The sequence below is a fragment of the Mytilus edulis genome, chromosome 5 (assembly GCF_963676685.1).
Source record: "Mytilus edulis chromosome 5, xbMytEdul2.2, whole genome shotgun sequence".
Lineage (NCBI taxonomy): Eukaryota > Metazoa > Mollusca > Bivalvia > Mytilida > Mytilidae > Mytilus > Mytilus edulis.
The window spans coordinates 55,912,059-55,927,770 of NC_092348.1; the positions used below are offsets into that span (position 1 = coordinate 55,912,059).

Here is a 15,712-nt window from a genome sequence, read left to right on the forward strand (position 1 = left end):
TTTTACAAAATTATTCGATTCGCTGCAGCTGTGTACAGGTGGAAAAGATGTTCAAAGCAAGTGTAGTTGAAAAAGGCCTTTACAATTGCAGGTCTAACTGAATGAATTTTAGCTTAGTTATAATCCAAGACAAGAAAAGAAAAGAGAAATTTGGGAAAAGGAGCACACTGTGACACCCGATCCCCTCACGTAAATAAAATAAAAAAAACGTGACTGTTTTTTTACTCTTTTTTGGGGGGCATTATAGAAAAATCTCTCACTTTTCACTCAAAATATGGATGACTTTATGTCAAGGGGTCTATAATTCTCTTTGACAGCTACAGACATAACTAGATATCATTGAGATGGGAGCCATCTCTGTGGGCCCCGCTGTCAATAACGTGGGGTAAATAAGTTGTATGGATAATCTGATATGAAGCATTATTTGAAGTTATTACATAGTCTCATGTGTGATTTTGATCTAAGATTTTAAGTTAAAACTGATAAATATTCTCATCTTACTTTCATAGTATAATAGTGATATGACTGCATGATGTGAACTCATTGATTACTACTCTAAGGTGACTTCTGGATATATGGATTGATGTTTGAACAATATGTTTAAAGGTGCTGCCCAATTGATATTTGTCACATATTTTTAGAATTATGCCTTCAATATATTATGACCCACCAAGTATAAAGTATGAAATATTAATGGTTCTCGAGAGGTAGAGCGGACACAATTTGTTAAGAACAACGAACAGATGGACAGACCGACAGACTGATCTTAGACCTAGGATGCATACATTATGACACATTCTCTTGTGTTGGTTAATATATATGTTAAGTTGAAAATGTTTGTCAGGTATAAAGTATGAAATAATAACAGCTGTCCTCTCAAAATATAATGTGGATCAAATTTGTTAGCGATGGACAGACCAACAGACAGACAGACCTTTGACCTAGGAAGTGGTACATATATCATGACACACCCTCTGGTGTTGGTTAAAATAGATGTCAAGTATAATATTTGAAATCATAACGGTTTTCAAGATATAGAGCGGACACAATCTTCACCACAGGACACAGGGTTGTCAACTGAAACCAAAGTTTTTTTGACGTTGACCTTTGACCTAGGAAGTTGTACATACATCATGACACGCCCTCTGGTGGTGGTTAAAATGTATGACAAGTATATACTTTGAAATCATAACGATTATCTAGATATGGAGCGGACACGATCTTCACCACAGGACACAGGATTGTCAACTCGAAACCAAAGTTTTTGACCTTGACCTTTGACCTAGGAAGTTGTACATACATCATGACACACCCTCTGGTGGTTGTTAAAATGGATGTCAAGTATGAACTTTGAAATCATAATGGTTATCTAGATATGGAGCGGACACGATCTTCACCACAGGACACGGGGTTGTCAACTGAAACCAAAGTTTTTGACCTTGTCTTTTGACCTAGGAAGTTGTACATACAACATGACACACCCTCTGGTGTTGGTTAATAATCATGTTAAGTATTAAGTATGAAATCATAACGGTTCTCTAGATATGGAGCGGACACGTTGGCGGGGCCCTAATAATTTTGTACCTTTTTCAGCTAGACAAAATCATGGCCTTTACGTTAACTTGAAATGCACGAGTCATACACTACGTAGCCAAGTTTGTTTTACAAGTAAATTCTTCTCTCTTCTTATATAAAAAATATGGGATATATATGATTTTACTCTAATTATTCGTTATCCACATTGGACTATATACTAGTATGAAGAAAACAACAATTTCAATTACCAGTAGCAAGATTAGGCCCTAACACAAAAGATTTCAAACATGTGCTACCCCCTGGTGATGCTGAAGATAATATTACATGCACACACAAATATTATAGTGACATGCACATTGTATTGGCCGGACAAATAGTCCTGGTACTATTCGTCCGGCTAGCCGGACGAATAGCAACTGCCTATAAGATTTATCATAGAAGTGAAGATAAAGGAAAATTAAACTTTGATAACAATAATATGAATATTGTAATAAAAGAATTGGAAAATTGTAGAAAACAATAATTGTACATTACATAATTAATACAATGTTTTTAATGCAATAAAAAAAATATAGGACAAAATAATTTCATTTTGCTATTCATAATAATCCATTACATTATCAGCTACAAATGATTAAAAACAAGTGAAACTGCGAGCTACTGCTCACTGATGATAATATTAATAGTGTAAAAATATGGAAGTGTTCGGTAAACAGGAAGTTGTCGAGTGATGAATCTGAAAACGCATCACATGGTATAGCTAACTTATATAAATCCTGAAACCAAATTTCAGAAATCCTTGTATTATAATTGTAGTTCCTGAGAAAAATGTGACGAAAATTTTCAACTTGGCTATCATGTGTAAAATCATACAAGTGTTCGATAAACAGGAAATTGTCGAGTGATCAATCTGAAAACGCATCACACGGTATAGCTGACTTAGATAAACCCTGAAACCAAATTTCAAAAATCCTTGTATTGTAGTTCCTGAGAAAAATGCGACGAAAAATATTCATGGGACGGACGGACTGACTAACGGACTGACGGAAGGACAGACAGAGGTAAAACAGTATACCCCCCCTTTTTTAAAGCGGGGGGTATAATAAAAGCTCATACTAAAATATTGGAGCAATATTCTACATGTAAATAGCATTTACAAAAAGGTACATTTCTTATTTTATATCAATGAAGGAACAATAATCCACATTCTCTAGAAAAATATTCTCATGAACCTTTTATAACAAACATGATTAATAGATTTAATGTTGTTTGTTCAATGTCCTGTGGAAAATATTTCATGCATATTCAGAATAGGGACAAATTAATAATAAATGAAATAGCTAGGTTCTAAAAAAACAGATTGAAAGTAGGGCATTCCTTCTACTGTCAATTAAAATGAGTATATGTGTTGTTTCTCAGTCTTAAATTTAGCGAGCTTTAAAACCAGGTTTAATCCACCATTTTCTATTGAAGAAATGCCTATACCAAGTCAGGAATATGACAGTTGTTTTTCATTCCTTTGATCTTTGATGTGTCTGAGATTTTGATTTTGCCATTTGATAAGGGACTTTCCAATTAGAACTTTCTTTGAAGCTTGGTATTTTAGTTATGTTACTTTTTCTATATATGTTGTGTTTAGGTTCAGTTCTGTGTCTTTTTGCCAGGTATTGTCAGTTTGTTTCTGACTTGTAAGTTTCTCTTGAGAGAAGCAGAAATTTTGCCTTGTAAAAGGCAACATATGGACCTGTCAAAGTTTATGCAAGGGTTCTTTAACATTGGCAAGAGTGTGGCACTTTCCCTACACTGGGCATCACATTTTAGGTCACCATTCAAGGTGGCACGGTAGTATTTGCATTCCACAATTTAGGTTGCTCTTTTGTGTACCCTACTTAGGTTAATGTATCTAAACAGTGTGATTGGACAAAAAATACAGTATCAACTGAACATACTTTCCCAAACTGAGGGATGAATCAGGTGTAGAAAAATATGAAATAATTTTACATACAGATGAAAATGAATTTTTGAGAATTTTTTTAAATTTTGTATTCACTGCACCATAAAAGACCTAAAAGTACTAGTGGCCTTAGGTTTTTAAAAATAGCAAAAAAAGTAAACGGTCATGATACATATTCAAATTCATTTCTGAATAGTAAAATGAAAGTACTTCAGTTAACTGTGAATGTAGAATTTTTTGCAGTGTTAGAAAGTGGTGAAAATTCTAAAAAGGCTATCATTATCCCTTATTGGCCAGGAAATACTACCGTGCCACCTCAAACCAGATATGACAATCATAAGCAGAGTGTTACTAGCAAGGGGAGATTATTCAAATCTGATAAGAAACATTAATATATGTTAGTATATCATTATTTACTTTTACAAGTAAATAAATATACTAGTCAACAAAAGAAACAATACAGGACTTTGGAATCAAATTATCAAAAAGTATTAAATAAAAAACAAAATGAGATTTACTATTTTAAAAAGCTTTCATTTGCAATGTATGCACATATGATAATGAAAATCAAAATCTGTCGGAAAGTAACTAAATTCCGTGTAAACGATCATAGGGTACAAATTATTTTTGCGGAAAGTTGGATAAAAAATGGACACACAATTTTCAAAGAACTAAATGAATTTTCAAATTTGTTTAAAACTATTCAATATGCTAATAAAGTTATGTTCATGTTGAAAATAATGGGTTGAAATATTTTTATTTTTTTTAAATTTTTGGTAAAAAAAATTGGTTTTTGAAATCTCAAAAAAATGTACCAAAAAAAATAGTTTTCGTCTCAAATCAATGCTTTAGATATGACAAGAGTGCACACGCTGAAATGTCTCGCCTTCTATACTAATCATTGATATTATGTTGATAGTCCTAAGTATAAAGCTAAGCTTTATAACAACTGTCACATAAACTTAACATTAACCAAGATAACTAAACAAAGACCAATGAACCTTGAAAAAGAGGTCCAGGTCAGATGAACCATGCCAGGCAGACAGGCACAGCTAACAATGCTTCTATACAACATATATAGTTGACACATTACTTATAGTTTAAGAAAAATAGACCAAAACACAAAAACTTAACACTGTGCAATGAACCGTGAAAATGAGGTCACAGTTAAATAAAACCTGCTCGACTGACATAAAGATCATAAAATATTTCCATACACCAAATATAGTTGACCTATGGCATATAGCATTAGATAAAAAGACCAAAACTCAAAAACTTAACTTTGACCACTGAACCATGAAAATGAGGTCAAGGTCACATGACATCTGCCCGCTAGACATGTACACTTAGCAATCATTCCATACAACAAATATAGTAGACCTATTGCATATGGTATGAGAAAAACAGACCAAAACACAAAAATTTAACTATAACCACTGAACCATGAAAATGAGGTCAAGGTCAGATGACACCTGCCAGTTGGACATGTACACCTTACTGTCCTTCCATACACCGAATATACTAGCCCTATTGCTTATAGTATCTGAGATATGGACTTGACCACCAAAACTTAACCTTGTTCACTGATCCATGAAATGAGGTCGAGGTCAAGTGAAAACTGTCTGACAGACACGAGGACCTTGCAAGGTACGCACATATCAAATATAGTTATCCTATTACTTATAATAAGAGAGAATTCAACATTACAAAAAATTTGAACTTTTTTTTCAAGTGGTCACTGAACCATGAAAATGAGGTCAAGGACATTGGACATGTGACTGACAGAAACTTCGTAACATGAAGCATCTATATACAAAGTATGAAGCATCCAGGTCTTCCACCTTCTAAAATATAAAGCTTTTAAGAAGTGAGCTAACGCCGCCGCCGTAGCCGCCGCCGGATCACTATCCCTATGTCGAGCTTTCTGCAACAAAAGTTGCAGGCTCGACAAAAACAACACACTGTAAATTTGGAACCTTTTGAATTAGTTTTAAGATTGTTCCCATTTATTGAATTTCAATTTACACATACTTTCCATTGTAAATCAATTGATTATGTATACATTTTAATGATTTCTTGTAGGGCCAAACTTGGCTTTACAAATAAACGAAGAAACTGCATGATTTAAAAAAAAAGAATTGATGGCAAACATCAGAGCTGGTCATATCTACAGAATTAAAAAATATTATGACCTGGATAAATGTGAGATAAGCTTTAATAATTCTGAACTAAAACTTATTTTATATTTAAACTTTTATTATAAATTGAAACAGATATTTGTACATGATATAAAGTTTGATAAGTGCAGTGAACTTTCAGATAACAAGCTGTACACAGATTAGTTTTGTTATAAAATCGGTTAGTTGTCAGTGCGCACTGACTAGTTTTCTACATAATGATTCTTATTTTCATTTCTATGCTTGTGATTGGGATTTCAAATGGATTCCTTCTGGCCAGCAAGAATACCTCGTCTCTAACAGGAAAACCTGCATACCTAACCACAGCAGAATATTATGAAGACAGAAATAAAATCCGCCATGACCAGGAAACATACCGTGATCAGCAGGAGAAAACTCTGAACTTGTTAACCAATCAACTGCAACAAAAGTTTGACATTATTGAACGAATTTTAGGTGCACAAACTTCCAACAATGGATTAAATGAAACTAAGAAAACAATTGATGCCTTGGAGCAAAAATATAGGGAACTCGAATTGAAGTACAAAGCAGTCCAATCTAAACTGACAACCAAGGAACAGATGTATAATGAGCTTGTACAAAATTTTACAGTTCAGCAACAGGACACAACTTACCTGAAACAGGAAATTACCAATCTGCATAGAGACTTAAACAAAGTTGAAACAAAGTGTAATGATAAAACAAATTCTGCAGTGAACAAAACCCTTGCTCTTGAAGAGAAAATTGGAAAACTGGAGCAACTCAAAAACATTGATCAGCTACAAACTCTACAAACACTACAAGGACAAGTGCAAACATTTGATTCACGAATAAATTTACTGACCAGCCATGAACAGGCCAGAAACCAAGACTTTCTAGCTCTATATAATCTTACCACATCATCAAAGCATGAACTGGAGAATAAGATGAATAATCAGTTGCAATCCATTGAAAAGAGTTTAAGCAATCTGATATCTGAGTCCAGGAATGAAAATGAAAAAGTAGTAAACCGTACCATGAAAGAAATAAATGAACTAGCTAACCATTCCACGAATGAAATTGAACAAATGGGAAGATACCACAACTCTTCTTTCTCACTTTTTCAGCAAAATCTGGATAAACAATTACAGAAAGGTAAAGTGCAATCAAATGATTGAAAAACTCGGCAAGATTAATCTATTTTTATCCTTGCCAAGTTGTCAATTCCTCTTTCATGCAATAAAAAAAGAAAGGCTGTCATGATGGTTTTATTCTAAATTTTCTCCCTCAGGCAAAGTTGACTTTAGATAAATTTGGCTATTTATTTTAGGTATTTTCGACATATAGCTCTTCAACATTTCAGTACTTCTTCAGAATTCTTTTTTTTTTTTTTGACTTTGAGCATTCCTGCTGAAGGTAAATCCAGAAAAGCGCTTCAGACGCAAGAAATTATTAAAAGATTTAACAAACTTTACTAAAATTGTCCGTTTTTAAAATTTTAAAATTATTATGAAACTTAGGTTTCAACTCCCTTAGGCAAAGTTGGCTTTAGATAAAATTGGCTATTTATTTTAGGTATTTTTGACATATAGCACTTCAACGGTTTCGGTACTTTTACATCTTCGGATTTCAAATATTTGGCTTGGAGTGTTCTTGATGAAGGTAAATCCAGAAAAGCGCTTCAGACGCAAGAAATTATTAAAAGATTTAACAAACTTTACTAAAATTGTTGGTTTATAAATTTTGAAATTATTATGAATCTAAGGTTTCAACTCCCTCAGGCCCAAAGTTGGCTTTAGATCAATTTGGCTATTTATTTTAGGTATTTTTGAATATAGCTCTTCAACGGTTTCTGTTCTTATACATCTTCGGATTTCAAATGTTTGGCTTTAGTGTTCCTGATGAAGGTAAATCCAAAAAAGCGCTTTGGATGCAAGTAATTATTGAAACTTGTTGTTTTCAATTTTTTATATCACTGGGTCAATACCTTTGCTGGTGGACTATCAGTCTCCAAAGGTATCTGTTGTAAATATGGCGCGAACACAACGCGGGAATGTCACTTATGTCTTATATTGTAACATCAAGACTTTGTGACGTGGCACTTGTATACTTGGGCTTATATAGATCGATTACACATATTAGAACATGCAACGTTTTATCACTTAATTCACGTATTCTCGACATTTTGGTGCCGTGCCCAATTGATTTGAATAAGCTGAAATCGATAAGGAAAGTGAACAGAAGTGTAGTTACAAGACATTTGAGGAAAATCGACGATTTAAAAAACGAAGCGGAGTTAGCCAGGGTAGATCTTTTAGCAACATTCGAAAGTGTGGAACAGAAGAGGAAACTTTTGGAAGGTTTAAATCAACAAATTATTAGTGCAATCGATACAGAGGATATTGAAGAAGAAATTATCAACACAGATGAGTATACTTTAGATTTAGAAACTAAACTAAAACACTTGCGTATATTCATACAGAGTTTAGACAATTCAAATAATCATACAAATCAACAGTCAACTTCATCTTATCAAACGTTAAATTATGAAGCACCACCTTTTATTCCAACTTCATGTATTGAAAATCAGCAACAGAGTTTTATCGCACCATCACCGTCAACGTTCAGCAGTCAAACACAGCACCTTCCAAAATTAACTTTGCCCAATTTCAGTGGAAATATTATTGAATGGCAATCTTTCGAATCAGCAGTACATATGAACCCAAGTCTACCAAATATTCAGAAATTCAACTATTTAAAATCACAACTCGGAGGTGAAGCTTCGCATACTATTGATGGGTTCGCATTGACAAACGCTAATTATAAGGAGGCAATTAACATATTAAAAGAAAGATACGAATTATACAAGCACACTTGAAAGCATTGACATTACACCCGCAAATAATGATTTAGCCAGTATACATGTCTTTTATGATCGCATAATGGCATCTGTACGCGGATTAGAAGCTTTAGGACAATCGCAAGACACTTACGGCATATTACTATTCCCAATAATTTTGAGCAAGCTTCCCAGAGAAGTAAGGCAACATCTAGCTCGAGCACATGGATCAAGTACTTGGATTTTATCAGATTTATGCAAATTTATGCAGAATGAGATTAATATTATCAAAGCAGGTCAGGATTACCGTATTCGACAAAGCTATTCCACCACGCCTACATGTACGTTTCTCGTAGAACACATGAATCTCACGAAAAAGAATCATATACGCCAAGATGAGTCGATTATGTAAATAGTAACAAACGTGTTCTAACAGCGAGACCATGTATACACTGTCAAGAAATCCACGCACCGGTGAACTGTACACGGGTTACAGACACAAACGAACGAATGGAAATCGTAAAACGCAGCAATCTTTGCTTTAATTGTCTTGGTACTTAAGTGGAACTTACATGAATCAAATCGCAAATCGTACCGAAAACAACGAACATGAACACAAGCATTTTAACATTGTGAATGATAAAGAGAGACAAACAGAAGACGACACAAAAGTTCTTCACACATCGCATAAGGCACATTCTACCGTACTATTAAAAACAGCAGTTGCACCCGTTTGATCCGATAGTATAAGTATCGACGCAAATATTCTTTTTGATGAAGGTGCGCAACGTTCGTTCGTAACAGAAGATCTTGCTATGAAACTAAAACTGAAAGTCGAAAACACAGAAACTATACAACTATCATGCTTCGGAGACACTGGCAATACTACACAACACATAGATAAAGGTACAGTACTGGTCGAGACAGAGACGAAACAGAAAATACCAATTGATGTACTTGTCGTACCGAAAATAGCCGTTTCGTTCAAAAATCATATCCGTAAATTAGACTTGACTGAAAACAAGTACATGTATCTGCAGGGATTAAATTTAGCTCATCCGATCACAGACGAAAATATATTCGAAATTGACGTTTTGATAGGAGCAGATTACTATTGGCAGTTTGTTGGAGACCAAATCATCCGCAGAGATGGACCTACAGCAGTAAAATCAAATCTAGGTTACCTTCTATCCGGTCCGTTAAAAGAAACAAGTATCGTGCTAGCTTATGACAATACAATAAAAAACATAGAGCAAAGAATTTTCGTTCGAAAAATTGATAACGATGGATGTAACAGAAAAAGAAAACAGTACATACCGCACCATCGAGTTAGAAAAAAAGAAGATGCGTGTGAACAAAGTACTGTACAAGTCATTCGACCGTCCAAGATGAATCTACCAGCAAATCGAGATGATAAAGAACAGATGTGAACTGTTAACTACCCCTTTTTATATGAACTGTGAATCGTAATTAAAGTGTTAAAGTGTCAAATGTTAATACTATGCACTATACAGAGACAGTAATTATTTTCTATACAAAGAGACTTTAATTTTCAAGCATTAATATTTTTAATTTGAAATTTCTAATTCACATTTGAAATTGTATTGTATATTGAATTTTATCATTTTGCGGCCCCCAGAATGTTGTGAATACGGCGCGAACACAACGCGGGAACGTCACTTATGCCTTATATTGTAACATCAAGACTTTGTGACGTGGCACTTGTATACTTGGGCTTATATAGATCGATTACACATATTAGAACATGCAATGTTTTATCACTTAATTCACGTATTCTCGACAGTATCATCAGCTCAATAGTCAGTACTTCAGTACTAACATGATTTAACAAACTTTACTAAAATTGTCCGTTTATAAATTTTGAAATTATTATGAAACTTAGGTTTCAACTCCCTCAGGCAAAGTTGGCTTTAGATAAAATTGGTTATTTATTTTAGGTATTTTTGACATATAGCACTTCAACAGTTTCAGTACTTTTACATCTTGGGATTTCAAATGTTTGGCTTGGAGTGTTCCTGAAGAAAGTAAATCCAGAAAAGCACTACGGACGCAAGAAATTATTTAAAGATTTAACAAACTTTACTAAAATTGTTGGTTTATAAATTTTGAAATTATTATGAAACTATAAGGTTTCAACTCCCTCAGGCAAAGTTGGCTTTAGATCAATTAGGCTATTTATTTTAGGTATTTTTGACATATAGCTCTTCAATTGTTTCGGTACTTATACATTTTCAGATTTTAAATGTTTTGCTTTGAGCGTTCCTTATGAAGGTAATTCCAGAAAAGAGCTAATCGGAAGCAAGAAATTATTAAACATGCTGTTCTCATTTTTTTTTTCCACAATAAATATCTCAAAAGTTACTGTTTGGTCTTCACTGTATTACTTGTTGTCTTCTATCCCAATTATACCCTCTCCTTATTTCATTTGATGTCATGAGCAAGTCTGCTATTGATATTAGTTCAAAACCAATTGTGATGTCATTGTCTAGGCCAATCACATTGATAACATTCCTGACTTACATATTAGGAAAATATTTTATTAAACTAAAATTAACTTTTCAAAATAAACTAATGTCTACTGAAGTACAAGTACTGATTTCTTTTATTTCAGTTGTGGTCACTGGTTGTTATGGTGGCAGTGGTGGTTTAATACCTGCTGGACCCCTCAAGTTCCCAGACATTAAAACATCTGTAGGTGTATCTAACCTGTCAACATTCCAATCTACAGGCAAATTTACCTGCCAAGTTCCTGGGTATTATCATATTGTAACAACAATTATGTCTGCCAACAACAATGCAAGAATAGACATAATGAAAAATTCTAACTCCATACACTGGCAATTTGTGACAGGCCATCATGATGGTTACTGGAAACCAGGAACTGCTGTTGTGGCTTTAGAATTGAAGACTAATGACAATGTGTGGATTAAACTATCTACTACCTATAATATTTACCAGTCATGTCTTACTATATTCAAAATTAACTAATAAAACATGCTACTGCAGAGTGTGCCTTAATAAATATTACTGGTTATGGATTCTGAACATAATGAGGATATGCAACATATACATGTAAAAGTGAAAATTAAAAAAAAAATCTTTTGTAAAATATAGGAATATGAATATGAGGATTAAAAATAAATTTGACTGAAATGATCCAGCTGCAATTGTTATTTAGTAAGGTAAATAAGTGATACATTGTTGTGATACGAGGAACATTTTGTATTTAGCTTATTAAAATCACTTCATTAATCTCAAATTATTTCATCATTTCAGATTCACAATAATAAATACACAGATTTAACATTTAATCCATGCTAAAATAATGCTGTGATACACTTTATACGTTAATGCTGGTGTTCCTCCAGAGTCGAGACATTACTGTCTGTTTTTGTCGGTAGATGGTGCATCAAATTCAAAACTATATAATTATTTGCATATTGACCATCACTCTAATGTGCTCACAATCATGAAACACGTATATATTTTGGGGCCCTTTATAGCTTGCTTGTTTAGTGTGAGCCAAGGCTCAATGTTTAAGACTGTACCTTGACCTATAATGGTTGATTTTTTTGGATTCAAGCGTCACAAATGAGTCTTTTGTAGACTAAACTCGCGTCTGCATAAGTACAAAATTTAATCCTGGTATCTATGATGAGTTTATTTACTTTTATAAATTGTAACTTGGATGGAGAGTTGTGTCTTATACCGCATGTTCCTATATGTATAGTATCTTATTATTCTATTTATACTGATGGATGGCTGCTCAATACCCAGCAACAAAAATAATATTTGTATATTCAGGACAAAAAACATGTTGATGTTATATGAATATTCATCCTGCTTTATAATAAACTGACACACTGAACCTGATATTTAATGTGCTGGCTTATAAGGTAAAAGTCTGTAGGAATACATGTTACCTTATTAGCACACATTATTCCAATCCAAGCCAACCAGTCTTACTCTTACTAATTAGTGCCACGTGCGTGGCAGTGAAGCAGCAAATGCAAATTTTAAAGTCTTGGTTTTACCCCATGACTCCTGCACTCAAGGTGAACATGCTACTATGAGACCACCAAGGTGGTTTCTCTTAATTTTGAATTAGATAGCGTGCATATGTCACATTAAGTAACAAAATAAAATATGAACATCTACATGCATTGATTTCAAGAGAACAGGAGGTTAATATATGACCCTGGAAAATAAACATCTCTGTTAAATTCAAGTTTGGTTGGTACATCAAACGTGTTAAAGAATCACATTATAAGTGCTATTTAATCTCAAAATAAAAGTAAGATGTTTACTTATGACACAACTAACCAACCACAAAAGTTTTAATAAAGTGGTTGTAAGCAATAAATGGCCACCTAATGAAACCTTCAACAATGAGAATACTTCAATGCTTGTCCTCCTCTATATGAAACAATGAACTTATTAAATGTCAAGCTTTTGAGTATATTGATATATATATACATTTGTATTGTTTACATTACAGTACAATGTACATGAAAATAGAGAGAACATCATTGAAGCAGTTCAAAACTAATTGAACAGTATTAAGATAATTTCAATATTTAAATCAAGTAGTGTAAATATATGTATAGGTCACCAACTTGGGTCAAAAATTGTTTAACAATACTACAATATTTCAACTTTCTACTCCAGTTTTTCTATCTCTTTTTTTTGGACAAAAGAACGGTCCTCAAGTGTTGGCAATAGCTCACATTGGTTCTTTAGACTAGGGGAGCTTAAAAAGGATCCCCTCCCATCTTAATTTACCATACATGTCAGGGGCAGATCCAGCCATTTTAAGAAAAGGGGGGGGGGGGGGGGGGGGGGGGGGGGGGGGGGGGTCCCACACCCAGAGTAAAGGGGGGGGTTCCAACTATATGTTCCCATTCAAATGCATTGATCTTCCAAAAAAAAAGGGGGGTTCTGACCCCCCCCCCCCCCCCCCCCCCCCTGGATCCGCCAATTCATGTCTTCCATTTTTGTTCCATACACACCTGGAATTATCATTAGGAAACCCATTTTCTGTACTTATTTATCATTACTATGAGTATGAGTATCTATGACCTAGCCCCCCACAACCCATAAGGAGCTTTCTCTCTGTATGAGTGACAATGTATTCAAGTTTTGATACGATTCTATGTATGATTATATTATACTGTACTCCAAAGCTCTTTTCCGACATAAAAGTTGGTGTATTCTTAGTAACTAAAAGAAAGTACTAAGAGAAAAGTGTTACAAAAATATTTTGTTGGATAAATAGACAGAAGAACAAAAGGACTGACTACAAATGGACAAAGTGATTGCAATATTGTCCCCTTTCTTCTAGAATATAATTATGCACCTTTTCAGAACCTACTCTTTGGGATGGTTGAAAGAAGTTTCCAACAGAAGCCTCTTCTGAAAGATTTATTCAAGTAGTATGGAAAAAGAAATAATTGACCTGTTGATGAAACCATCAAGACAACAATAAATTGATTCCTAACATCACTGTAATACAAAATGATTCATATATGTTGACAAATAACATATCAGTATAAGATTACCTTCAACTAATCTGACCTAATATTAACAAATATTTCAAATTAAATACCCTATCTAATTATCTTTAATGGATAAATATTTGCACATCATATGATTTACAAAGTGAATCAAATTCAAAGATAAACTACACTGATGAATGGATTGTATCTTTTAATAATTCACCAAATCAGTCATTTTTAAACTGAAAACACAATGATTGTTAGGGGTCATCCATAATTGTCAACCATTTTCCAAAGTGTACAAAACGTACACTTGGGGGGAGGGGGTTAAAAAATCAACATTTTTACCGTACGCTTTTTTTTTTATTTCCAGAATTTATTTCGTTTCCGTAGGGAAGGTCGATGTATAAAATCGAGAATTGGCTTGGGTGTGTTTCTCTTCTTATTTCTTCTTTATTATTTTCACTTGATGGTATTTATTTCGATATCATAATTCCTCAATCCGGATTGAACGATTAAAAGATCAAATCATATGAAAACTAAATCTTTCAAAAATGTAAACTTGTAAAAAAATGTAAATAAAAGTTTGCAAGCATTTCACAGTACCCCCGATTGTCAATTTCACATGCTTTATTATAGATCCTTATCGTTTCACTCTGTTTAATAAACAAAACTGATGGAAACACTAAATTCTTTGAATGTTTTGATTTTGACAAGACGGCATTTTGTGAAAAGATTTTAAACTGGTCCTTAGATTAATTTCCTTGTAATGTATTATATTCCAAAACAGTAAACCAGTAAACCGAAAGTAAACTTATTTTTCTTAGTATAAGCCTTCTTTAATTAGGAGAACCTCAATATGAAGTTTAACCTTAAAAATTATCCAATATATGTACACGTTACAGTATATGTACATAAACTATAATAGTGCCATGAACGGCATATTTACAGGGATCTTTTAAATAGAAATATAGGCGGAAAATTTAAAAACTTAAAATGTTTTAAAACATTACACTTTAATTGGTTGCTGTCTTGAGCTCTGATTCCATCAACAACTGTCAGTCCATACTTTACCAATGCAATATAACCATGCATTTCCCTTTCTTTGATTCTTAGCATAGTTTATGTGCCCTTTTGTTAATCTTTTGCATGCTCTAAGTGCCCTTTTTCATTGGAGTTCCCACTGTGTGATAGGGGAAACACTAATCTTTGAACTCTTTATTCTAACAAAACACAAGCATCGCAGATAGATGTCATCAAATAAAACAGTCAGTTAGGTTTTAGTTTATTTTCAAAGCAAATTTCTATATTAAACTAAAATATAATAAACAGGATCTTCTTTTTGATTGATTGATTCCTCTCTTGAAATCTGAAAATGGTTGATGTACACTTTTTGAGGGAGGGTGGGGGGTCTGAAAAAGTGTACGTTTTGTACACTTTGGAAAATGGTTGACAATTATGGATGACCCCTTACTTTTATTTTATTGTTGATGAGTGGATTTACCAATGGTTTTCTACTGGACAGCAGGAATACCTCTTCTCTCTTGGGAAAGCCTACATACCTGACTACAGCAGAGTACTATGGGGACAAAAATCAAATCCATCATGATCTGGACAAACTCCATCAAGACCAGGAAACATACAGAGACCAACAAGAGAGGAGCCTGAACCTATTAACAAATCAACTGCAACAGAAATTTGACATTATTGA

General features: G+C 33.7%; 2 protein-coding genes across 2 annotated transcripts in view; one reads left to right on the top strand and one right to left on the bottom strand.

The window, feature by feature from the left end:
* LOC139523990 (tonsoku-like protein) overlaps positions 1 to 15,712 on the bottom strand; it is a 105,493-nt gene that overhangs the window by 31,684 nt on the left and 58,097 nt on the right. The gene's annotated exons all lie outside the window — the stretch shown is intronic.
* Positions 5,821 to 11,765, top strand: LOC139523992 (putative leucine-rich repeat-containing protein DDB_G0290503). Its single transcript, XM_071318491.1, has 2 exons — positions 5,821 to 6,801; positions 11,118 to 11,765. The coding sequence occupies exons 1-2, from the start codon at positions 5,886 to 5,888 to the stop codon at positions 11,492 to 11,494; spliced, it is 1,293 nt and encodes a 430-aa protein (XP_071174592.1). The 5' UTR covers positions 5,821 to 5,885; the 3' UTR covers positions 11,495 to 11,765.